The following is a 27,955-nucleotide window of genomic DNA, read 5'->3' as shown; positions in this document are numbered from 1 at the left end:
TGGCACAATTTTTTTTTTTTTTTTATATATCAATTCTTTGTAAATTGACATTAATAAAATCAGAAAAATACTTTATTTATTAATTTTGTAAGAAATAAATTAAAACAAATATTTTTTAGTTTATATGTTAATTTTTTATATTAATTGGTAAAATCAATTTTTTTTTTTTAAAAAAAAATTAATTGAATCAAATTTTTGTATCTCATGTTAAATTCTTTGTATTAATGGTAATAAAATTAGAAACATTTTATAACTAATTTTGCAAGATTATGTAAACTAAATCAAATTTTAGATCATATATCAACTTTTTTTTTCTATATTAATGTTGATCAAATAACAAAACAATTTATTTAAATTAAATTTGTAATGTGAATTAAATATTTTTTTGTTGACTTCTTTGTAATTAAAGTTAATAAAATAAAATAAAATATTTATTTTATAAAATTCCATTGCCTGCAAATGCGTGACAGCTTCACACCTTTTTCTAAACCTTATCATGTGAATCCATCTATACAAAATTGATTCAAATTCTGCTCCTATTCAACATCATGCACTTGGCATATTGTTTCTGTATGTATTACAACATAAAACTAGGGTTCTATACCGAGTCAAGTGACAGCCATCTCCCCTACACCACTGATATCATCAACAACCTGTGCTTTTGGCTCCAAATCAATGAACTGGTTGGACTTACCTAGCTAGGTGTGAGATGCTAACCCGCCCCTGACGCTTGATATAGTCGGCAACAGCATGCATTTCTTCTTGTGAGATGTATATGAATTTTCCTCTATCATCCATGACACCAGAGAGTCGACCTAATGCAGAGAACAAATCCATAGTTACTTCCCCAAGACTAAGCATTGCATATCTAGATGTTCAATTCTTGAGTAGATTAGATGCATAATTCAAATTCATGTTAAGTGTTGGAAGGAAAAACCACAGAGCTTCTAAGAACTGTAAATCAAGGAAAACCAGAGAAGAATAGCAGAATACACTAACTTTTCATTGATCAAGGTAAAGCAATGATCATATTTCCAATAGGATTCAAACTGGATGTTGGAACTAGAGCTGCATTTTCAGAGTGACATACGACCACTATATGTGATGCAATACTAGAAAAGAACGTTAACAAGATGAATGGCAACACCACAAAAGATAAAAGATTAGAACTGGGACCAGCCCACTAAAAACCAGGATTTATCAGAAGCAAATAATAAGACAATAAAGCATTGGTTTACACAGCTAGGTTGTGTTCAGAGGAAACAATCAATAATGGGCATGGGCAAAGAGATTTGAGCCATGCAAGTGGAATTCTCAAATAAAATATATCAACTGTAGAATTCTCAAATTTGATCTTGGATTTATCATGGCGGCAAATAAGACTTGGCTGAGTGGGGCCAGTCTTGGCCAAATACTTCAAACCATGCGGGGAGAGGGCTTTGGAAGAGCATAAGGAGTGGCTGATGAGGGGTTCCTTATATAGGTTATCTCCTTTTTGGCTGGAAATGGGCAAAAGAGTAAACATTAGCATCATGGTGATGTGGAGATAGGTGCCGCTTGAATTATATAAGCTTTTATGGATGGGGAGGATGTTGGAACCCATATCATGGGGCTTTCGGCCTTTCATGATTTGAATTTCTATGTGGGCGTAGATGAGGTGGTGGAGATGGCCTCCAGAAAGGGATGATTCTCAGTAGATGAGGTGGTGGACATTTCCCATAATCAGATTTGAACTTTGAAGACCTATGTCTCCATAAATGACCTATGTCTCCTGAGAAGAACTTGGCTATGGATTACCTGAAGCATGGAGGATGAAGTTTGGTTAACTGGTGGTGTTATGTGGAAATTGAACAAGGATCAGTCATACACTATCTCCACTTTCTACTTGGGTCGTCTGGAGTCTTTTTCTTTGCCTATGGCATAGAACATAGTTTTGATCATCTGTTATGGCATAGTCCATCCTATGCCTTCCAAATAATGAGAATGAATAATTGAACATAAATGACCTACCATGGTTAAGATAAACATATACAATCTATTGAGGAAAAAAAAGGCAAATAGAGCCCCAGGCTATACGTTCAAACCATGTTTCAAATGATACCAAATCAGCTTCTGTTGTGCTCTGAAAAAGATTACCTTGAGGGAAACCTACTTGATTCTATACCTAATAAATATATGATGGCAATACAAATCAATCTAGACAAATTGCTGACAGGTTAGGACAAAAACTGCTGTTCTCTAGGTTCCCTTTCCCCCCCTGAAATTCTCTTCTTTACCGACCTTCCATCTCTGAAATAGTTACATTTCCAGAAGAGCTCTCTAGCCCGCTTTTGTTTGAGTCTAGTTCTGACACTTTATAATGAGCGGAAAATGAGGGTAGATTTGGGTTTGGTAGGGGCACAGATTCGTTGGTGAGCATGGAGATAACAGCTGACATTGTAGGCCTATCTGCTGCGCTATCCTGTACACACAAGAGAGCAATATGAATGCATCTCAACATTTGGGTTGTTGAGTAGGAATCCTCCAGCATTGGATCCACTAGCTCCAAGCTAGTATCTTCTTTCCATAGCTCCCAAGCCTGTTTCCAGTTCATTTTAGGGTTGATTTACTTACGAGGTTAGTATGAAAATTTTGGAAGGATACACCGGGTGCTGTTGAAAATAATGTAGAGACAAATATGAGATATAGCAGACTTACGTATACTGCCAGGTTTATGGCAAAGGCACCGTGGTTATGATGAAAGCTTTTGTTCTTTCGGCCGCTCACAATCTCTAACAGTAGGACCCCAAAGCTATAAACATCTGATTTCACCGAGAAAATTCCTTCCATGGCATACTCGGGTGGCATGTAACCACTGCATCCACAGTAGAAGGTTTAGTACATTAGACTGAAAAAGAAAGCTGATAGAAAAAGAAAAGTCATGCTTACTATGTTCCAACTATCCTATTTGTATTTGCTTCCGATGCATTTCGCCCAAAAATTCTGGCCATACCAAAATCAGAAATTTTGGGGTTCAAGTCATGATCAAGTAGGATGTTACTTGCTTTTAGATCTCTATGAATAATTCTTAGTCTTGAATATTTATGCAAGTAAAGAAGTCCTTGCGCAACCCCCTCAATGATATTGTGACGTCTTTTCCAGTCCAATATCTTTCTTCTATCAGGATCTGAAAATATGGGTGAACACAACACACAGCTAGTAAATTGTTTCAAGCAAAAAAAGATAAGAACATAAGGAAAAGTTATGCAGATAAAAGGAAGAAAAAAAGGGAAGTATTCAAACCAAAGAGGAAGAAGTCCAAGCTTTTGTTGGGCATGAACTCATAGATTAACATCTTTTCCTCTCCCTGGATGCAGCAACCCAGAAGTCTAACAAGATTCATGTGTTGGAGTTTGGCAATCAGTCTAATCTCATTTTTGAACTCCACCAATCCTTGGCTGGAGCCCCTTGAAAGTCTCTTCACTGCTATTTCTTGCCCCTCAAGTAATTTCCCCTGCAAAAATAATCCACAATCCACAAGGAAGCTTTACTTCTATTACATGCCATGGATTAATGAAATAATAATATTTACCTTATAAACCGGGCCAAAACCACCCTCTCCAAGTTTATTTTCAGATGAAAAGTAATTTGTGGCAGCCACAATAGAATCAAAACTGAACAGTTTAAGATCATGAGCCCCCCTCGTTCCATCATGTTCCACATCTCTGGAATCACTAAAGCTGTTTGAAGTTGCCAATTCAAGCAGCGCAGCTTCCTCCATTTCTCTCTCCCCTGTTATACCACAAGTCACAAGTTCAATTATCCAACCCATTAACAAATGGCATTACCATCATCAATAGAAGTTAAAATAAAATACTACCTCTGAATTTTCTCGTTAAAAAGTATAAGGAGCCCAAAAGTAACAAGACCACAAGTACCACTCCTGCAATAGTGACCCATATCCGCCAACTGCTCCCTGCATAGATAGAAGTTGATAAATTTTGCGGGTAGAGCAGAACCGAGTATTTTGAATTTTTGATCACCTATTAGTGTTGTAAGTTCAATAAAAATGTTGGATTCATCAACTACTTTCAGGAATGCAAAAATACAGAGAGACTCTCACCCGTCACTCGTGATGAGGATAAAACATAGCGCTCCTCCTGATTTCCGTCATCCTTGTAGGCATGTGCAAATTTTGTACTCCAAAACCGACATCCAGTTCCGTTAGTGTGTATACTATTATAAGCAGTACAAGAACAATTATTCCAGCATATAGCCTGACAATCACCAAGGCCCAAGCTCGAATTTTCTTTTATTGATGATGGTGATCCTGATATGAGAACCGATTCCTTCACGAATCCGTCTTTTCTAGTCCTGCAAGTGGGTGGGTTTTGCACTGCACACCCTGGATATTCCTCATCCCTATCGCACTGATCGTCCTGCATAAATACAGATCTATTAGTGTCAAAAAGTCCCCCTTCCGAGGTCAATACCCAGTCTGAACCAACTCCTTCTGGAACTGAATAGCTAAAGTAAATCTCGTTTGCATTCGAAACACTGTTAAAACTGTAGATGTTATTCAACAAAGGAATGAACTCAAAGCTCCTATCTTTCAAGGTTCCACTGCTCCAGTAGGTGCCCCCTCGGCGTTTCATCACCAATTGTGTGCCATTCCATTCCAGAGTAAAAGTCCCAGGAGCAGGCACTTGTTCGCTTATCCATGAAGCAAGTGACCAATTTCGCCCGGTTTTCAAGTTGATGCCTAGTTTCATCCCAGGCAGGAGGGTGTCTGTAGGATTATCGAAACTCTCCCATAGTTTCTCCTTCACAGATCCATCCGAATTGAACTCTTTCAAAACAAAATTTCCAGAATCAAGCAGAGTAGCTGTTGAGTTTCTGGCTGCTTGATTGGAATTCAGGACAATTGGATCACCCTCACTATGAGTGATCATCAATTTGCCATCGGCATCCAGCGTGAGATTTGCATCGGTGCCGGATATAGCCTTGTCTCTGTTACCAACCCAAACTTTCTTGTTAGAATGATCAGTTGTGTTCCATATTCCTAAATAATTGCCAGATTCCAGGCTGAAGAAGCCTAGAGTAAAAGTCCCTTTTGCAGAAACCAGTAATTTTTCCGAGAATTGAAGCTCTTCCCCATGTTTGATGGTGTTTGTCTGTGCACCAGAAATGGAAGGCACTACTCCCAACCACATACATGACAAACACAAAGACAAAGTTGCACTGCTAAGGCACATGCTGCTTTCCCTTTCTGCTATTCCAAGTTTCTCATGTCCATGCTTTCATGCTTTGTGTTCATCTTTCGGCCTTCAACTGCACAGTACGTTGAAAATGTCTTGGGTGATCTTCCAGATATCTCACAGCATCCTTTTGGAGTCCAGTCTTCTTCGCTTACCAGTCTAATTAAGGATATTGCTTGGAAAGTACGGGCGTAGATTTCCTCTGTCCACTTCTTTTATCAACCAATCTTCTGAGATTGATTTCTGGCAGGCAGGGGAGAATTTTCAGCCTTTGTTTGGAAAGCAGCTTGGGGCCAGATTCTGGGTGGGGACCAGCAGTTGAGACTTGAGAGAAGGGTGAGCATTTCTGTTCCTTTTCATTGGGCTTTCTTGGACTTTTCATCACAGCATTGTCAAGGGAAAACTCAAAAAAGTTTGAAGAAGGATTGGTGAATTTTGCATTGTAACACCATCACCATGTTTAGATTGTAGATGAAGCAAGGCTGCTACAACTGATGATTCCAAATATAAATAAATATATAGTAGGAATGAGAATTATGGTCCAAATTGAAATAAATTACCATTTTATTGGGTAAGGTAATTTTTTTTGTTTTAGTCCTGCAATGGCTGCCAAATGGACTTGAAACAGTCATTTTTTTTTCCAAATGGGTAGCTAGTGTTTGATATCCTAAACTTCTTATTTTTGTTCAGTGTAACCTTTAGGTCAATGATATGTATCATATATAATATATATATATATATTCCTAAATTTCAGGGGGGCATTTGCCCCTTCTGGGCACAAGGTGGCTCCACCCCTGCACACACACACACTGTTGGGACCACTAATAAAGGCACCTTTAGGCATTCATTATAATTATAATTAATGGACGATTTAACCTTATTATATAATAACTCACACTTACATTCCTATTCCTATTCCTATTATTGAATTTCATATATTAAAAGTGGCCTAAATACATTAAGTTATTTATTATTTTCACATGTACATCACACATTTCATTTATTGGTAACTTTAAAATTAAAAAAGCTTAACAAAACAAAAATAATAGAAAGAAATTTAAGCTACTTCTCACATTTTTTTTTTCTTTTTATTCATGGAAGTAAATTTGTATTTAATAAAAATTTTATAATAATAAGATTATCCCTTTAAAATTTTGATATTGACTTCATCTCTTAGAAAATTTTTAAAATAAGTTATCTCAAACAACTAGCTCTTTATGTAACAATATACACATAATACTAAGACTAATGATTTTTCTATATTTGATTTTAGTATGAAAAATAATAAAGAAAATCAAATATAATTAAAATTAGTAAAAAATTTCCATATTTTTAAATTATTTAATCTTTATATGAAAAAACTAAATAAGTGAATTGAATTGAATTGGAGTCCAGTCTTCTTCTCTTACCAGTCCAATTATGGATATTGCTTGAAAAGTATGGGCATACTTCTCCTTTGTCCACTTCTTTTATCAACCACTCTATTGAGATTGATTTCAGGCAGGCAGGGGAGAATTTTCAGCCTTTGTTTGGAAAGTAGTTTGGGGCCATACTTTGGGTGGGGACCAGCAGATGAGACTTGAGAGAAACAAAAATGTCTGTTAATAATCAAAATATATATGAGTAATTTGAGTTTCAATGTCAGATAAACTTAAAAAAGAATTTGCTTATTTTAAGACTATGTTTAGTTCCTATAAAATTTGAAGGAAAATGTGAGGAAAATAAAAAATTAAGTTAAAGTCGATAAATTATTTTTATTTTCTACTTCAAACTCATTTGACTTATTTTAACTCATCAATATAAATATTAAATAATTTAAAAATATATAACTTTTTAACTAATTTTAATTATATTTAATTTTCTTTGAAATTTTTTATACGACCACCAAACATGAAAAAATTATTTTCTTTAAGGTTGTGTTTGGTTCTCGAAAAATACCATGGAAAGAAAAAGAAAATGTAAAGGAAAATGATTTTCTCATATTTGGTTGTCCTATAAAAAAAATTAAAGAAAATAAAATATAATTAAAATTAGTTAAAAACTTATATATTTTTAAATTATTTAATCTTTATATAGATAAATTAAAATAAGTAAAATGAATTTGAAATACCAAATAAAAATAATTTATCAACTTTTAACCTTTTTTATTTATTTATTTTCCTTCACTTTTTATTTCTTTCTACTTTTCTTTTATATTTTCTTTTTCTAACCTTTTCCCTCAAATTTTTCGGAACCAAACATAGTCTAATATTTTTTTTATTTCCTTAGTACTTCCGGAACCAAACATAACCTAAGAATTTGAAAAAAAGAAAATAGATAAAAAATAATCACAAAAATAAAGGTTTAATCTTCATAAAAAAAATGTGTTTATTTCAGTTTTTTTTCTTTTTATTTTATTTTATTATAGAAACTAAATAATCCAATAAATATATAATTTTATATATATATATATATATATTCTTGTTCTTGTTAATTCTCATGGTCCAAAATGGAGGAGGAATATAATTTACATCTCATATTGATGGGAGAGCATCTTGTGGCTTTATTATATATATAGGCATTGTCTGTTTAGGTTGTAGATGAAGCCAGGCTGCTACAATTGATGATTCCAAATATATAGTACGAATGAGAATTATGGTCCAAATTGAAATAAATTATTAAACATGTACCATTTTATTGGGTAAGGTAATTTTTTTGTTTTAGTCCTGCGATAGCTGCCAAATGTGTCTATTCATTTTTGGGTTATGCTTTGGTACCCATATATGCTTTTCAGTACCATACCTCAAATCCTCCACCAATGACATTTTGCCACATGTTAAGGTTGTGAATATAAAGAAAAAAAAAAGCTTGCTATGTGGGTTACCAACCAGTCAACTCCCATTCCAAAAAAGAAAAAATAAATAAAAAATCAATACAACACAAAAGTTTTAATTTTTTACAATATCCAATTATATAATATGATGAATTCTTTTATAAAAATTGAAAAATATTGAATAATTTTTAAAAATACAAAATTTCTACAAAAAGAAATTAGAATTTATTTTATTTTGTAATATAAAGTGATAAACCGAGGAGGTGAAGGAAAAAAAAAATTAAAATAAACTAAATATTGTAAAAAAATAAATCGATAACAAAATTTATAAATTAAGAGTTAGTTAATTTTTTTAATTTTCAATTAAAATTATTTGTGGAAAAAATTGGATGAATATTGAAAATGGACATATTGAAAATTTATAAATTAAGAGTTAGTTAACAAAATTGGATGAAGGATGTTCAACAGGCTTCATTTTTATTTCCCTTTCTTTCTCTCGGTATATGAACATAGCTGTCCAAAAATGGACAACTAGACCATAGCATAAATAATAATTTGAATATCCCATGCATGTGTTGACAGTATATGATCAACTGGAACCTTTTAGATTGCATAAAGGGTTTTGACTGGGTGAAGGAGTTACCTGGAAAGGACAGAGAGGACGCCATGCTTTTTCTTAGGCACAAAACAAGCTTGCCTTCGATACTTTGATCAGTATTATACAGGTTTTAAGGTCTTGTAGTTTTACATGCATCTGCAAAAGCCTCCATAGAATCCACCCCACCCTTATTGAAAGACAAGCTTCAGCTCTTAACCTGACCGCCTACCCTTGAATTTGTCCCATTCTACGCCTTCTAGTCAATGATATGTATCATATTGTAGACCCTCTTTTACGGACGACAAAAAGGATGGATTTTTTTTTCATTTTTTTAAGTAGGAGGGGGGACCCCTTTCTGGAAGGAGACCAGCTGCATGGACACCGCAAGGGGCGTGGACGGCCATGGTGGTGGTTGAAGACGACATGCCTGCTGACTGGTGAACGGGAGGGCGGGTAGTAGCTTGCTGAGAAAGACAGAAATAAGAGAAAAAAGAGAGGGGCGGCGGGTGCCTGGGCTCTAGGAGGGGGAAGCAGCAGAAGATACCATGAGGAGCCATTTTTGGGGTTGACAGCAAACAGGTTAGTGAATGCTATGCTTTCGAAATCAATTTTCATGTTTTATTTCCTCTATCTTACACGAATTAGTCTCATAAATTTCATTATTCTTGAATTATGAAAATTGCATTCACGCTTATATAAAATTAAGAGAAAAAGAAAATTATTTGAAAACCAAAGTGGAATCAAAATTGTTCGAGTGAAAACTGGATTTTTTGAAGTTTATTTGGAAATTGAAGTCCTGAAGATTATTTTATAATTGGAGTCTTAAGAGTTAAATTTAAGAATAAGGATTTTAGGAATTAAATTTGAAAGGAGTTGGATTTTTTTTTTTTATAAAAAGATTTGAGAATTTGAGTCTTAAAAATTAAATTTAAGAATTGGAACTTTGTGAATTAAATTTTAAAGAAATTGGAAATCAAAATTAGTATTATGTTTATGTAAGAATATAAACATAATACTAATACTATGATTCCCGGGAAGTACTAAAAAAACAAAAGAAATGTAAAGAAAATTGATTTTTCTATATTTGATTTTAGTATGAAAAATAATAAAAAAAGTCAAATATAATTAAAATTAGTAAAAAATTTCAATATTTTTAAATTATTTAATCTTTATATGAAAAAACTAAATAAGTGAATTGAATTTAAGACAGAATATAAAAATAATTTATTTTTTTATTTTATTTCATTTTTTCTTTCCTTCCACTTTTGCTTTCAATTTTCTTTCTCTTCTATTTTTCCTCATAGGAATCAAAGATAGTCTAAATGTATGGAATCCAAATTTATCTTGATCCGTGACATTGTAGGCACATTTACCCATGGCACATTCACTTTTGCCCAATTTTAAGCACATTTACTTTCCCCCAATACAGAGTAGGTCCACTCACTCTTGGCCCAAACATTTTTATTTTCTTCTATTCGATTTATTTATTTATTTTAATTTTAACTTTTCAATTTGCATTTATAGTTCAATTTAAAAAATGAGAGAGGAATTTGAATTTTAAATAGTTCACTTTGAATTTTAATCGTAAACTATTAAATATTAAATCAAATTTTTATTTATTTATTTTATTTATATTTGAAATTTAATCTTTTATAAATTCATATTGATAATGATTTAAATTTGTTTTACCAATTAATTGTAAAGTTGATAAATACTAAATCAATTCTTTTCCATATATTAATGTTAGTAAATTTGAAAAAAAGAAAAGAAAATTACTTTATAAATTTATTTGGTAAGATTGAATGGATCTAAAATTAAAACTTTTACCTCTATATTAATGTTAGTAAAAATCAGAAAATCACTTTGGAAATTAATTTGGTGAGATTGTGTGAAATAAATTAGAAATTTTTTTTAATTTCTTTTTGCATATTAATAAAACGAGAAAATTATTTTATAAATTAATTTTTTAAGGTTATGTGGCACAATTTTTTTTATATATCAATTCTTTGTAAATTGACATTAATAAAATCAGAAAAATACTTTATTTATTAATTTTGTAAGAAATAAATTAAAACAAATATTTTTGAGTTTATATGTTAATTTTTTATATTAATTGGTAAAATCAAATTTTTTTTAAAAAAAAATTAATTGAATCAAATTTTTGTATCTCATGTTAAATTCTTTGTATTAATGGTAATAAAATTAGAAACATTTTATAACTAATTTTGCAAGATTATGTAAACTAAATCAAATTTTAGATCATATATCAACTTTTTTTTTTCTATATTAATGTTGATCAAATAACAAAACAATTTATTTAAATTAAATTTGTAATGTGAATTAAATATTTTTTTGTTGACTTCTTTGTAATTAAAGTTAATAAAATAAAATAAAATATTTATTTTATAAAAATTTTGTAAGCTTGTAAATTAAATAATTTTTTTCATTTATTTATTTTATTTTATTTTATTCCTTTCTCTACTAATTCTTTGCATAATGTTGGTAAAATCAGGGGCTTATTCCATTAATCAATTATGCAAAGTTCTATAACTTAATTAAATCAATTTTTGTCTGGTAAATTGATGTTAGTAAACCACAATTTTGTTTTAAAATTGAGTTCTATAAGATTATAGTGCCAAATCAGAATTTTACACTATAAATTGACTTATATAAAATAGATATTAATAAAACTTGAATTTTGTCTTGTAAATTGATTATTTATAAAATTTGAAATAATATTGTTTAATTAGACGTTACTCATACAAATAAGATTATGTGTGTCGTAAACATTTCTACATTCTTTTCTCGTAATCCACCATGGTTCTTTAACATGCATGTATTATGATGTATTATTATCCACTTTTGATATTGTATTTATAAAAATTAATTAATTGAACATACAAATCTCCTTAGCTCATGGAGATCAAATAACACCAAGGTTTAGAGGGAAGTCCTTATAGTACTTAAGGAATAAAATTAGTGACAACTCAAAAAAAAAAAAAAAAAACCCCTTTTTGATGTTAGAACCCTTAGTTCTGAATGTTTCAAACTTAGACATTCCAATATCAAAGCATATTGGAATTACAACATGCAATATATATATATATATATATATATATATATATATATATATATATAAATGAATTTGATTGATATTTGAAAATAAGTCATGGATTGAGGGATATTTTTAAAATTGATATGGGGAATCTCTTAGAAATGTAGAGATTCTCAAATTTTGTTTACTCCTATTTTCATTGAATTTGAGTAGTAGAGTTGTGAGTTGGAGTTGGTTCAATTAAGTACTTGTTATTGGACTTGAAATCGAGTCATTATCAACTGTAGAATTCTCAAATTTGATCTTGGATTTATCATGGCGGCAAATAAGACTTGGCTGAGTGGGGCCAGTCTTGGCCAAATACTTCAAACCATGCGGGGAGGGGGCTATGGAAGAGCATAAGGAGTGGTTGATGAGGAGTTCCTTATATAGGTTATCTCATTTTTGGCCGGAAATGGGCAAAAGAGTAAACATTAGCATCATGGTGATGTGGAGATAGGTGCCGCTTGAATATATAAGCTTTTATGAATGGGTGCAAGTTTTATAGGGGAAGGATGTTGGAACCCATATCATGGGGCTTTCAGCCTTTCATGATTTGAATTTCTATGTTAGCGTAGATGAGGTGGTGGAGATGGCCTCTAGAAAGGGATGATTCTCAGTAAAATCGAATGTTTTTAGAACCGAACTTGTAATTGAACTGAAAAAGTTATCGGTTTAAGGTTCATTCATCGGACCAGCGGTCAAACTACGATCGAACCGGTGATTTCATAAGTATATAATTTATAAATTATTAAAATTTAAAATAATTATAAAAATAAAAATAAAAATATATATTATTTAAAAATTAAATTTTTATTTGAAAATCAGAAAATTAGTTTCAAATTAGAAATTTAAATTAAAATCATAATTTTAATTTTAATTTTAAAAGGTTAAAATTCATTTTTAAATGAAAAACTTATTTTAAAATCAAGAATTTATTTAAAATTATAATGTTTTCATTAATTAAAATTAAAATAATAAGTTTTAAACATCATGAAATAATATATATATATATAAAATAACAATGAGATGAGGTAAAAAAAAAATCTAGAAAGAGAGAGAAGAGGAGTGGGCAAAAAATGGTTCCAATAGTGTTTTGAGGGTAGGGTTTCCAATGTCGGGTGGGAGGGATTTCGACAAGCAAAAAAGGGTTCCAGCGGGAGGGGGGTTCCAGTTGGCAATAAGAGCTTTTCCAACGCTGGCTTTGCAAGGAGGGTGGGGGTCTCGTCGACGAGAATCGACGACAGTGGAAAAAAAAAAATTGAACCAGACGGTTCCTGATCGGACCACCGGTTTAACCGGTCTAATTTTGGTCCGACCACTTTCGACCCAATTGATTGGATCGGACTGGAAGCGTGACCGACTAGTCCGATTTAGTTTTTAAAACCATGGTAAAATCTTGCACTTTAGGAGGAGGTGGACATTTCCCATCATCAGATTTGAAGACCTATGTCTCAATAAATGACCTATGTCTCATGAGAAGAACTTGGTTGTGGATTACTTGAAGCATGGAGGATGAAGTTTGGTTAACTGGTGGTGTTATGTGCAAATTGAGCGAGGATTAGTCATAAACTGTGATGTCCCACATCGGATAGGGGAACAAGTTCCTGACGCTATATATGTAGAGGCTCCTCTTAACCAAGTAGACGAGTTTTAAAGCCGTGAGGGCCCCCTTGGGCCCAAAGCGGACAATATCTACATGGTTGGGTGCGGGTCGTTACAAATGGTATCAGAGCCGATCCCCGACCCCGGTGTGGGGGTTTGTTTGACCCCGTAAGGGGTGTTTGTTTGTTTGGCCCGCAATCCCATGGGACACAACGAGGACGTTGTGTTTGCATGGGGGGGTATTTGTGATGTCCCACATCGGATAGGGGAACAAGTTCCTGGCGCTATATATGTAGAGGCTCCTCTTAACCAAGTAGACGCATTTTAAAGCCGTGAGGGCCCTCTTGGGCCCAAAGCGGACAATATCTACATGGTTGGGTGCGGGTCGTTACATAAACTATCTCCACTTTCTACTTTGGTCGTCTGAAGTGTTTTTCTCTACGTATGGCATATAACATATTTTTTATCATCTGTTTGATGCCAACATATGGCATAGTCCATCTTATGCCTTCCAAATAATGAGAATGAATAATTGAACATAAATGACCTACCATGGCTAAGATAAACATGTACAATCTATTATAATATGTTATGGGGGAAAAACAGGGAAATTTATGTAACCATACATCAAGGGGTAAAAATTTGCTTTTTGGGAATTTTACTTTTTACTTTTGAAGGTTAGTGGGTTTTGGGGAAAATAAATACTTTTCCGTACACTGTAATAATGATGTTGAGATCCTTCCAAAAATGCCTTCCTACACTTTAACACCTCTTCCAATTGGATCAGCTATTTGGAAAAGCCATGTGAGCACGGTCCAAGTCAGTTGCCCACTTAAGCTAATGATATGGCTCATGTCCATGCCACCATCCAACTAGACAATCCACATGGAATGATTTTTTTAAAAATATTTGCCAAAAACTAACAAAACGGATAGTGAGATTTACCCCCAAATGCCTTCTCTCTTCAACCAAACCCTAACTCTAAAAACCCATGCTCTTTCTCCTTTGTTCATAGCCACAATCCATCAAAACCCTAAACAATCCATAAAGGGGGTCTACCTCTATAATCCTGTGCACCCATTTTGCTTATCCCACGCACCTTGGGTGGCTTCGGAGTTGGGATTTTCAGACAAGTCAAGTTACAAGTACAATTCTTGATTTTCAGGCCCGACTCACAATTATTTGGCTTGTGAATTTCAGTTTTTGGCCATGTTTGTGAACTGTTGGATGTGAATTTGATTGGATTAGTTGATTTTGTACTAGGGTTTTGTGTTTCGTGTGGTTTTGTTTTCTTGGTGCAAAGTTAGTGTAGGATTTGATGAGGGTTTGATGGTTTGGGTTGTGGTGTGATTAATGAGCATTTTTTTGGGTTTTGTTTTTTGGGTTTGGCTTGATTTTTTAATGTTTTTGAAGTGTCAATTGGGTTGATCTAGATGGTGGGTATTGAATTGGGTTGATTTTTCATTTGGTGAAATGAGGAATTGTATTGGAGAGTGTGACCTTGGTGGGTTTTGATTTGTAGGGCTTTGGGCTTATAGGACCCAAAATTATAGGGCTGTTTGGCAAAGGGTTGTTTAAGAAAATAAATGGAAATGACACTGAAAAAATGTTTGGTTAGGGGATTGGGAAACCTGATTGAAAAACTGTTTTCAATATGGAAATGGATCATTTTTAGAAAAATTTTAAATTAGTAATTTTTTTTATATAATAAAAATGGAAGCTCTTTAGAATTGAAAATCATTGAGGAAAAAAAAGTTCATTCATTATATGATAAGTTGATAAATAAACATATTTATAATGCAAATTGAACGAAATAATTGTTGGGTCTAACTCAATAGTCTCATATTTAACAAAGGATCATGATATTAGATTGCAATCACAAGAATTTTATCAAAGATGTGTTGAATCATATGTTGGTCCACTAGAGTCGAGTCATTTTGAGAGTGCAATATTGGGTAGTGGGCATACCTTCTCAACTGCCAATGACATAGCCATAAGCAACGACTGTAATTAATCTTCTTGTTCCATGCAGCTTCTTATCTAAATCCATGATAAATGCATTGACTACAAATTAATTAGGTCATTTTGTTTTAATTTTTACTTTAAAACTTGTAGGTGGCATTCATTATGCGAATGCGCAATGCCCTTACTCATGCAACTCACACCTTCTTCCAAAACAATGGATTCCTTTATATACAAGTGTCCATTATCACTACCATTGATGCTGAAGGATTCAACAAGAGTTTCATTGTTAGGACGCTTTTAAGTAAATGAGCTGCAAAGGTGGAGGCAAACAATGTCCATGAAACCGAGGGTGTTAGCCTTGAAGCGCTTAAGGCTTAAGGCTACTATCAAGGAAAAGAGTAAGCTAATTGAAAAGCTTAAGAGAAGTGACCAACAAAGCACTAGTTGCTACACTTAGGATCTTTAGAAAATAAATGCACTAGCACAATAGTTGGAATCAAGCGAAAAACTTCACCTAAGAGTTTCTCATAAATAAAAAAAAACAGATTGTTAACCAGTGGGCATATTAGTGGTTGACCTATACATGCAGGGGTTTTCTTTTTTTGGTTGATAACCCTTGATCATATTATTAGTTTTGTTTGAAGTGGTCAATAGCAAAAATAAGGACCGACCCTTTAGTTCATAAGTAGTCTCATTGTTTTTCTTATTTAAAATTGGTTTTGTGTTATGTGGGTAGTTGGTAAAAGGAAGGTTGACCCATTGTTTAATAGGAAGGGGTTCGAATGTGGACATTGTACCCTTAGAAGCAATGGAATTTGTTTTAAAAATAATAATAACATTAGTTTAGTATGGTATATTTAGAAGTCAATCTAAGGGCACGCCCTTCATTTTAGAGGCATGCCTATGTGCGAAGGCATTATATTGGTATGCTATATGCAGAAGGCAAACTAGGGGCACACCCTTTGTTGCAAAGGCATGCCAAGGGTATGATAACATTATTTTGGTATGCTATATACAACATGCAAACTAGGGGTGCACCATTTATTTAAGAGGCATGCCTATTAGTGAAGACATTATATTGGTAGGCTATGTGCAATAGTCAAACTAGGGGTGCACTCTTCATGCAAGATGCATGAATGTGGGTGAAAACTTAAATTTGTTATGCTATGTGCAGTAGAAAAGATAGGCATGCCTCTTCTGTCTATGACATGCCTTTAAAGTGATTAGATTTGATATGTGGGTTGGACAGTAAGACAAATGGAGGCGTGGCCAAAGCTAGAAATGTTGGCCCCTAACGTTCATATCAAATAAGTGGCCACCATATAAATAAATAAAAGTATTGCATGATCTGATGTTTGGTAGAGACCATATGTTCGAATGTTTAGCACATTATTGTCATAGCATCAAGTGTTATTGAAGTTGAGTTGAATTGTTCATAATTTACATGAGGCGTTAATATCCAATGGCTATAGGTGTGAATAAGACTATTGTTATAGGTAATTAGTTTTGGTAGGGTTAGTTACAAATATTTATGTAAGCAATTAAATACCTAACGAGGTCGACATAAGGGATTAAAATAATTTATGCTTATTTTATAAATGAAGTACGTCTTTTTCTAAGGAATATATGTGTGTGTGTGTAAAACAATAAATGTATGTCAATTTCTCATAAGGATAGATAGATTAAAGTAAGAGGCCATGAGGTCTCGGATTAATGTTAAAAAAATGTGCGTAACTTTCATCAAGTTACTAAGGAACACGATTAAAAAAATCTAAGGTACATCCGATCTTATTGTTGTTGGGACCCCCATTTTATCACGTATGGTCCATAATTTCATTTTGGAACCCATAAGAAAGTGATTGGGGGTCAATCCCCACCTAAGAACGCACCTTGGAACTCTTGGTACATCCTTCATAAAATTTGGTACATCCTTTGTAAAATTTGGTACATCCCCTCCTATTGCTTTCGAGACCCCCATCTTATCACCTAGGTTCCATAATTTCATTTAGGAACCCATAAGGAAGTAATTCGTGGCCGATCCCCACCTCAAAACATGCTTTGGAAAATTTGGTACATCCTTCACAAAATTTAGTACATCCAATCCTATTGTTGTCGGGACCCCCATCTTATAACTTATGGTCCATAATTTCATTTTGGAACCCATAAGAAAGTGATTGGGGGTTGATCCCCACCTCGGAATGGACTTTGAAACCCTTTGTACATTCTTCACAAAATTTGGTACATTTTTTTACAAAATTTGGTGCATTCTTTGTAAAATTTGGTACATCTCATCCTATTTCTTCCGGGACCCCCATCTTATCACCTAGGGTCCATAATTTCATTTGGGAACCCATAAAGAAGTGATTGGTGGTCAATCCCCACCTCGAAATGCACTTTGGAACCCTTGGTACATCTTTTACAAAATTTGGTACATGCTTCACAAAATTTGGTACATCCAATCCTATTACTTTCAAGACCCCTATTTGGACATAGATGGTTCATAATTTCATTTGGGAATCCATAAGGATGTGATTGGGGGTCGATCCCCACCTCTGAGTGCACTTTGGAACCCTTTGTACATTCTTCACAAAATTTGGTACATCCTTTATAAAATTTGGTATATCTCATCCTATTGCTTATGGGACCCCCATCTTATCACCTAGGGTCCATAATTTCATTTGAGAACCCATAAGAAAGTGCTTGGGGGTTGATCCTCACATCTGAACGCACGTTGGAACCCTTGGTACATCCTTCACAAAATTTGATACATTCTTCATAAAATTTGGTACATCCGTTCCTATTATTGTCGAGACCCCTTATAAAATTTGGTACATCTAATCTTATTGCCACGGAAACACCCATCTTATCACCTATGGTCCATTATTTCATTTAGGGATCTGTGTTAATTAATGAAAGTTTGTTCGCTACTCTTGAACAAACTTTTAAACCCTTGGTACATCCTTGACAAAATTTTGCTACATCATTTACAACTTTTGGTACATATTTTTTATTTTATAAAATTTGGTACAATTGTAAGAAAATTTGGTATTTCAAGGCCTCATGCTACCGAGAACCCATAGGAACTGATGGGAAGTCATTCACCACCATCTAACAGAGTTTCAAACCCTCGTAACATCATCCACAATGTTTCATATATCTTTAAGATCAATCCGCTCCTTATTAACTTTAATAAAGTATTGTACATTTTTTTAACATCAATCCGAGACCTCATGCCCTCTTACTTTAATACATCTATATATATGTGTGTGTGTGTACGTTAATATGTGTAATAATACGTATATTCCTTACAAAAAGACTTACATCATTTATAAAATAAGCATAAATTATTTTAATCCCCTTTTTGGACCCCATTAGGCATTTAATTGCTTACAATAGTGTTTGTAACTAACCTTGCCAAAATTAATTAACTATAACAATTGTCACATTCACACCTATTGTCATTATGATTAATGCCTTATTTAGATTATAAAAAATACAACTAAACTTCATTAACACTAGATGGTATGACATTACTGTGCTAAACATTAGAACATATGGTCTCTACCAAATATTTGATAATGCATAACTTTTGTTCATTTATTCCTTTGGTGGTCGCTGATTTCATATGAACGTCAAGGGCCAGCCTTTCAAGCTATCGACAAGCCTCCATTTGCCTTATTGCCCAACCCATACCTCAAATCTAGTCATCTTGAAAGCATGCCTCCGATAGAGAGTCATGCCTATCTGTTTCCTACTGCACATAGCTTAACAAAATCAAGTTTTTCACCCACATTCATGCGTCTTCCATGAAGGTTGTGCCATTAGGTTGACTACTGCACATAGACTACCAATATAATGGTTTCACCAATAGACATGCCTCTAAATTCAAGGGTGTGCTTCTAGTTTGTGTACTGCATATAACATACCAAAATAATGTTATCATACCCATGCCCATGCCTATGCAACAAAGGGTGCGCCCCTACTTTGCCTTCTGCATATAGTAGGGTAATATAATGTCATTCACATATAGGCATGCCTCTGAAATGGAGGGTGCGCCCCTAGATTGACTTCTGCACATAACATACCAAACTAATGTTATGGTATAAAAGAAATTCCATTAATTCTAAGTGTATAGTGTCAACGTTCAAATGCCTTCCCATGGTATCAATGAGTCAACCTCCCTTTTACCGACTCCTCACATAACACAATGCCAATTTTAAATAAGAAAAATGATAGGACTGCCTATGACCTAAGGGTTGGCTACTGACCACTTCACACAAAACTAAATAATATGATTAAGGGTCATCAACCAAAAAGCGAGAACCCATACATGTAAAGGTTGACCACGATTATGCCCACTAGTTAACAATCTGTTTTTTTGCCAAGAACGCCATGTGAATCTATGTGACTTCAATGGCATCTTCGAACAATCATCACCAAGGTACACATTTTGTTATTACAATTATATTATCATGTAACATATCCCATAATATTGAAGAACAACATACAATCACAATATGTGTACACCGAACACTACAAATCCAATAAATTAGTCATTGCTTATAATATGAGAAACAACAATGAAGATTACTAATATAAAGTCGATGTTACATTATGAAGTTTAATTAAATAGTTATGACAATGGGTTGGTGCATGTCGCACGATTATGCCCAAGCTCATTACAACGAGAACAATGAACTGTTTTTTTTTTTTACATGAATTGAGACTCGATTTGATGTTTCTTAGTTTTTCTAGGAGGTTGCTTTGTGGTTTGAAGATTAAGAAAGGGATAAGTATGACCCAAGGCATCACAAACGGTTCCATCTTCATCAATCATTGGCATCTTATGCGTTACCAAAGTACGCATGCTTCCAAAGTATATATTATCTTGCAAATTGTACCTATACTAGTCATCAACATAATCAGATACATCGAACCCCATTCGCCGTATAGCTGCACAAGCGTGATCACATGGAATTCCAGACATTTGCCATGCTTTGTATGTGCAAGTTCGCTCCATTAAGTCCACTTCTAAGAATGCTTTTCCATTGGATACTTTCATCGAACTACCCAAGTGTAAATAACTGATATAATTTTCACCTTTTGCAATGTTCAATGCAATATTTTCTTCTGTTTTAGGACTAATGCACCCATTCCATTTTACAAGTCCATTTTTGTGCTTGACTAAAAGAGATCCTAACTTATCCATATGCTCAATGAAGAAAACACAAATGTTATAGTGTCCCTTCATGTCTTAACCAAGAATTGAAAGACTCAGCTAGATTATTTGTCATCTTATCCCAACGCATCTTCTTAAATTTAGAGATTGCCCAATGTTGAGGGTTATTTTTTTCAACCCACTTTGCCAAATCATGATTAAATGTCCTTAAAGTATCCATTGTAACCTAATAATCACAATCTAACCTAGCATAGGCGACATAATCGAGCATTTGCAAAACATTTTCCTTTATTTTCCTCCATTTAATGTTCAACTTTGTTAGTAAGCTACTTAAGTTTTCTTTAATGTGATGATAGCAATGTGCATGATTTTCATTATCGAATACCTCTGAAACACTACTGATAATTCCTTGGTCCCTATTAGATATTATTATAACCTCTTTTTTACCTATGACCATCTTCAATTTCTCTAAGAACCAAATCCAATCCTTGTAATTCTCGGAGCTAAATAAGCAATAAGCAAGTGGAAACATGACATTATTAGCATCATACGAAGAAACTAAAAATAAAGCACCCTGTATGGCTCACTCATGTGGGATGAATCTGTTGATATAATAGGCCGACACCCCATTTTAAACCCATGTATTGACATTGAAAGGGCAACAAACAATTGCATGAAATGACCATCACCCGAACATCTATATTCAACAATCGTCCCTGGATTTGTTTCAATAAGCCTTGTACACAATCAAGGCAACAACTTATATGAGCATTGGGGCACACCATTGATTCGTTCTTTAGCCTTCTCTTTCAAGTTCCATGCTTGACAAGAATTCAATTGCATTCTGTATTGTCGATGAAATTTTTTACATATTTGACGAGACAAGTAATTTGGATTTGAATGAATAACATCATCAATCATAGTTGTGTCTCAATTACAACGAACTATTGGTTCAAAAATTGACACATCTTCTAAAGAGTGGTTATGTTCATTTATAAATGTATGCACCTGAACTATTTTTGTTCTCCCAACAACACGAGTAGTTACTTTCCAAGGGCATCCTTCAACAACACATATTACAGTCATATGCTTAAGACAATTCCTCCTAAACTTATATCTAAAACGTTTTCCTATTGACATGAGATATATTACATCTCAAAAGTCATTTGCAGTTGAGAAGGTATGCCCACTGCCCAATATTGCACTCTCAAAATGACTTGACTCTAATGTACCAACATGTGATTCAACACATCTTTGATGAAATCCTCGTGATTGCATTCTAATTAATATCAACATCCCTTATTGAATATGGGACCAGTGAGTTTGACCTTACCATTGTTTCTTTCAATCTGCATTATAAATATGTTTATTTATCAACTTATCATCTAATGAATAAGCATAAATATTAATAAATAAATAAATACATGAAATCATTTAAGATTAGATATTCTTTTGATATAACTTACCTTTGTCCTCCATTCTCAACTGTTTCATCGCCTTCAACTGTTGATGCTAAACATATATACACGTGTGAATTGGTCACTAAATTGAAACATGTTTGTCAAGTCTTCATCATTTTTCAATGGTTGAAGTGCATATAGATCAAATGGGAGAGTGTACGAAAATGTTGGTCCCACTATATCGATGCTCATTTTCCCACAAATCCTTGAAACAAAATCATTATATGTCATTGATCGTTCTAAACTTATACTCTCTCATCTCCCACCCATATATTCCACACTGCCATGTTCACCCCTTACTAGCTCTCTTCCAATCTACAGATAATAGTAAATTGTATTACTTGGATCCATTTAAATGATACTCGATCATGTGCAGCCCCTGTTTAGAAACATGAACCTTTAGTCAAGTTGAAACAATTAACTAATTTTTTAATAACACTGCCTAAACCAAATTACTTATAACAAAACTGATTATCATGCTTATGACCATCATATATTAATACATCATTTATCTTTGGAACTTTACAAGTGAGCTTCATTTACATTTCAGGGTCTGCAATTAATGTTGTAAATATGGACTTGCATAGAGTATACTTAACATTAAGCAATGCAATTATTCTATTTTGTTTGGTAGTAATTTGTTATGTTATATAAGTTGGGAAGTGGACCTCTCAATTCATGGGCCAACCATTGTTTTTGTAACTTTTCAAGCTAAATTGTGCTAATGGCCCTATCTTCGGGCCAACCCCTGAAACAATAGGTCTTCCTTTATTTTGTCTATTGCCTAGATTAGACCACAACAATGTTTACAACTAAGGGCTTACCTCCAAACAAATGGGATAACCTCTAATTACTTACTGCAACCTCTTACAAAAACAATTATTTCATCCAAATGTCATTACCTGAATTACGGTCAACACCTTCATCCAAGGGTTGACCCCTATTATGACCATTACACACATATAAACAAAACAAATTTCATATTTGTGGCCATGAGCATCAGATTTCCACCTAAGGCTCCACTACTATTTTCCCTAATTCCAACATAAATTTATTTCTGCTTTACTACATTTGTTTTATTTTCTTTTCAATTCAACCCTCATTCATTACAAATTGGAAACTTTTATGAAGAAATTTATTCAAACTTTACTCCCAATCATTTTTAAAAATTTGTACTCATCTACTCATGACTAAACATGAATTCTTTTCCTATGCATTAAATTCACCAATTAACAACTATATAAAAAAACTCAACCTACTCATTTTGGAATCCCATATAAACAACATTAAACAACAAAACATCTTGAATCCCATATAAAAATTGTATTCCCTTCTCATTCAATAGTCATATTTTTCTTCTCTTTTCTATATTCTTCCCAACAACCATATACAACACAAACACAACAATTCAGAAAATAAAATAAAATCAATATAGCTTACCACCATCTCATTTTCCTATAATTTATCAAATTTTAAACCATATTTCATTTCAAATAAACCCTAAATAAATTAAAATATAAAATTGAAAATATTAATGAACATTCAACATGTACAAATATGCAATGTAATCAAGTTTAAATCACAAAATTCCAAAAATCACATAACTATGACAATATTCAAATCTCAGAGAATCAAAATGACAAATCAAAATAAATAGTTATTATAAAATTTAATAAAATACATATATCATTTGGAAAAACCCTTACTTTAAAAGTTAAATGCAACTACGATATTTCATTGCTTTGTTCCCTCTTTCTTTCAATTGCTTTCTTTCTCTTTTTCAACGTAAAAGCAAAAGAGGAAGTATAGGAAGGGAAGAAATGACTTTGTCGATGTTGAAATGAGAAGAAGGAAAGGGGTTATTTGTCTATCTAGGCTTTGTTAGGGGTTTCACACTTGGACTTTTGTTTTCGAATTGATGTTTAGTGGGAAAATGATGATGTCGTCTTTCTTATGGTGATGGAGGAGAAATAAAATAAAGGATCATGTTTGGAGGTTCGTTTGGGGTTGATGGCTTATGGCAAATTGAGAAGCTACCGGATTTTTTATGGATCGTTCCGCCTTGTGATGGGTTGTGCTTGTGAACGAAGAAGAAAGAACATGGGTTTTTGGTGTTAGGGTTTGGTTGAAGAGAGAAGAAGACATTTGGGGGTAAATATGTTTTAAAAAATCAATTCATGTGAAGTGTCTAGTTGGATGATGACATGTACATGAGCCTTGTCATCAGCTTTAGTAGGTAGCTGACTTGGACCTTGCTTACGTGACTTTTCCAAGTGGGTGATCCAACTAGGAGAGCTATCAAAGTGGGCATTTTTGGAAGGGTCTCAACATTATTATTACAGTGTATGGAAAGACATTTATTTTCCCCAAAATCCACTAAATTTCAAAAGTAAAAAACAAAGTTTCTAAAAGGTAAAATTTTGGTATTTGGTGTATGGTTAGATAAATTTCCTAGAAAAAAAGGCAAATAGAGCTGCAGGCTATAGGTTCAAACTATGTTTCAAATGATACCAAATCAGCTTCTGTTGTGCTTTGAAAAAGATTACCTTGAGGGAAACCTAGTTGACTCTATATCTAATAAATATATGGTGGCAATACAAATCAATCTAGACAAATTGCTGATAGGTTAGGACAAAAACTGCTGTTCTCTAGGTTTCCTGTCACCACTTGAAATTCTCTTCTTTACCGACCTTCCGTCTCTGAAATAGTTACATTTCCAGAACAACTCTTTGGCCTGCCTTTGTGTGAATCTAGCTCTGACACTTTATGATGAGTGGAAAATGCAGGTAGATTTGGGTTTGGTAGGGCACAGTTTCTTGGTGAGCATGGAGATAACAGCTGACATTGTAGGCCTTCTGCTGCGCTCTCCTGTACGCACAAGAGAGCAATATGAATGCATCTCAACATTTGGGTTGTTGAGTAGGAATCCTCTAGCATTGGATCCACTAGCTCCAAGCTAGTACCTTCTTTCCATAGATCCCAAGCCTGTTTCCAGTTCATTTAGGGTTGATTTACTAATGAGGTTAGTATGAAAATTTTGGAAGGATACACCGGGTGCTGTTGAAAATAATGTAGAGACAAATATGAGATATAGCAGACTTACGTATACTGCCAGGTTTATGGCAAAGGCACCATGGTTATGATGAAAGCTTTTGTTCTTTCGGCCGCTCACAATCTCCAACAGTAGGACCCCAAAGCTATAAACATCTGATTTCACCGAGAAAATTCCTTCCATGGCATACTCGGGTGGCATGTAACCACTGCATCCACAGTAGAAGGTTCAGTACTTTAGACTAAAAAAGAAAGCTGATAGATAAAGAAAAGTCATGCTTACTATGTTCCAACAATCCTATTTGTATTTGCTTCTGACGCATTTCGCCCAAAATTCTGGCCATACCAAAATCAGAAATTTTCGGGTTCAAGTCATGATCAAGTAGGATGTTACTTGCTTTTAGATCTCTATGAATAATTCTTAGTCTTGAATATTTATGCAAGTAAAGAAGTCCTTGCGCAACCCCTCAATGATATTGTGACGTCTTTCCAGTCCAATATCTTTCTTCTATCAGGATCTGAAAATTTGGGTGAACACAACACACAACTAGTAAATTGTTTCAAGCAAAAAAAAAGATAAGAACATAAGGAAAAGTCATGCAGATAAAAGGAAGAAAAAAAGGGAAGTATTCAAACCAAAGAGGAAGAAGTCCAAGCTTTGTTGGGCATGAACTCATAGATTAACATCTTTCTTCTCCCTTGATGCAGCAACCCAAAAGTCTAACAAGATTCATGTGTTGGAGTTTGACGATCAGTCTAATCTCATTTTAAACTCCACCAATCCTTGGCTGGAGCCCCTTGAAAGTCTCTTCACTGCTATTTCTTGCCCCTCAGGTAATTTCCCCTGCAAAAATAATCCTCAATCCACAATCCACAAGGAAGCTTTAATTGGGGTACTTAAAACAAAGAATGTCCTATTCCTATTACATGCCATGGATTAATGAAATAATAATATTTACCTTATAAACCGGGCCAAAACCACCCTCTCCAAGTTTATTTTCAGATGAAAAGTTATTCGTGCAGCCACAATAGAATCAAAACGCCTACCTGAACAGTTTAAGATCATGAGCCCCCCTGTTTCCATCATGTTCAGCATCGTTTGAATCACTAAAGCTGTTTGAAGTTGTCAATTCAAGCAGCGCAGCTTCCTCCATTTCTCTCTCCCCTGTTATACCACAAGTCACAAATTCAATCCAACCCATTAACAAATGCATTACTATCATCAACAAAAGTTAAAATAAAATACTACCTCTGAATTTTCTCCTTGAATAGTATAAGGAGCCCGTAAGTAACAAGACCACAAGTACCACTCCTGCAATAATGACCCATATCCACCAACTGCTCCCTGCATAGATAGAAGTTGATAAATTTGTGGCTAGTGCAGAACCGAGTGAAAGAGGGTCTTTTATGGTCTTGATATAGCTCCTCTAATGGTATTTTGAATTTTTGATCACCTATTAGGGTTGTAAATTCAATAAAAATGTTGGATTCATCAACTACTTTGCTTTGGTTACTTTCAGGAATGCAAAAATACAGAAAGACTCTTACCCGTAACTCGTGATGAGGATAAAACATAGAGCTCCTCCTGATTTGCGTCATCCTTGAGGGCTTGTGCAAATTTTGTACTCCAAAACCGACATCCAGTTCCGTTAGTGTATATACTATTATAAGCAGTACAAGAACAATATTCCAGCATATAGCCTGACAATCACTAAGGCCAAGCTCGAATTTCCTTTCATTGATGATGGTGATCCTGATATGAGAACCGATTGCTTCATGAATCCGTCTTTTCTAGTCCTGCAAGTGGGTGGGTTTTGCACTGCACACCCTGGATATTCTTCATACCTAGCGCACTGATCGTCCAGCACAAATACGGGTCTACTAGTGTCAAAAAGTCCCCCTTCCGAGGTCAATACCCAGTCTGAAACAACTCCTTCTGGAACTGAATAGCTAAAGTAAATCTCGTTGCATTCGAAACACTGTTAAAACTGTAGATGTTATTGAAAGTATCAGAGCTCATCAACCAAGGAATGAACTCAAAGCTCCTATCTTTCAAGGTTCCACTGCTCCAGTAGGTGCCCCCTCGGCGTTTCATCACCAATTGTGTGCCATTCCATTCCAGAGTAAAAGTCCCAGGAGCAGGCACATGTTCGCTTATCCATGAAGCAAGTGACCAGTTTCGCCCGGTTTTCAAGTTGATGCCTAGTTTCATCCCAGGCAGGAGGGTGTCTGTAGGATTATCGAAACTCGCCCATAGTTTCTCCTTCACAGATCCATCCGAATTGAACTCTTCCAAAACAAAATTTCCAGAATCAAGCAGAGTAGCTGTTGAGTTTCTGGCTGCTTGATTGGAATTCAGGACAATTGGATCACCCCCACTATGCGTGATCATCAATTTGCCATCGGCATCCAGCGTGAGATTTGCATCGGTGCCGGATATAGCCTTGTCTCTGTTAGCAACCCAAACTTTCTTGTGATAATCATCAGTTGTGTACCATATTCCTAAATAACTGCGAGATTCCAGGCTGAAGAAGCCTAGAGTAAAAGTCCCTTTTGCAGAAACCAGTAATTTTTCCGAGTATTGAAGCTCTTCCCCAGGTTTGATGGTGTCTGTCTGTGCACCAGAAATGGAAGGCACTACTCCCAACCACATACATGACAAACACAGAGACAAAATTGCACTGCTAAGGCACATGCTGCTTTCCATTTCTGCTATTCCAAGTTTCTCATGTCCGTGCTTTCATGCTTTGTGTTTATCTTTACCTTCAACTTCACAGTACGTTGAAAATGTCATGGGTGATCTTCCAGATATCTCACAGCATCCTTTTGGAGTCCAGTCTTCTTCGCTTACCAGTCTAATTATGGATATTGCTTGGAAATTATGGGCATACTTCTCCTTTGTCCACTTCTTTTATCAACCACTCTATTGAGATTGATTTCAGGCAGGCAGGGGA

The 27,955-nt window shown here is 34.3% G+C and overlaps 1 protein-coding gene and 1 pseudogene across 3 annotated transcripts; both read right to left on the bottom strand.

Annotated features, from left to right (window-relative positions):
- Positions 1–494: 494 nt before the first annotated feature.
- Positions 495–26,679, bottom strand: LOC117910642 (G-type lectin S-receptor-like serine/threonine-protein kinase CES101). Of its 3 annotated transcripts, none has more exons than XM_034824751.1 (8): positions 26,550–26,679; positions 3,860–3,955; positions 3,572–3,771; positions 3,283–3,493; positions 2,929–3,166; positions 2,698–2,854; positions 2,281–2,578; positions 495–815 (listed from the first exon to the last, which is right to left on the bottom strand). In XM_034824751.1, the coding sequence occupies exons 3-8, from the start codon at positions 3,758–3,760 to the stop codon at positions 691–693; spliced, it is 1,218 nt and encodes a 405-aa protein (XP_034680642.1). In that variant the 5' UTR covers positions 3,761–3,771; positions 3,860–3,955; positions 26,550–26,679; the 3' UTR covers positions 495–690. The 3 variants fall into 3 exon arrangements, with proteins under 3 accessions (XP_034680642.1, XP_034680640.1, XP_034680641.1); XM_034824749.1 differs by lacking the exon at positions 26,550–26,679 and adding an exon at positions 4,103–5,527; XM_034824750.1 differs by lacking the exons at positions 2,281–2,578; positions 26,550–26,679 and adding an exon at positions 4,103–5,525.
- On the bottom strand, positions 24,715–27,955 carry LOC117910641 (annotated as a pseudogene).

The sequence above is a fragment of the Vitis riparia genome, unplaced genomic scaffold (assembly GCF_004353265.1).
Source record: "Vitis riparia cultivar Riparia Gloire de Montpellier isolate 1030 unplaced genomic scaffold, EGFV_Vit.rip_1.0 scaffold796_pilon_pilon, whole genome shotgun sequence".
Taxonomy (NCBI): domain Eukaryota; kingdom Viridiplantae; phylum Streptophyta; class Magnoliopsida; order Vitales; family Vitaceae; genus Vitis; species Vitis riparia.
The sequence above is the reverse complement of the archived record's forward strand: the minus strand, read 5'-3'. Positions and strand labels throughout refer to the sequence as shown.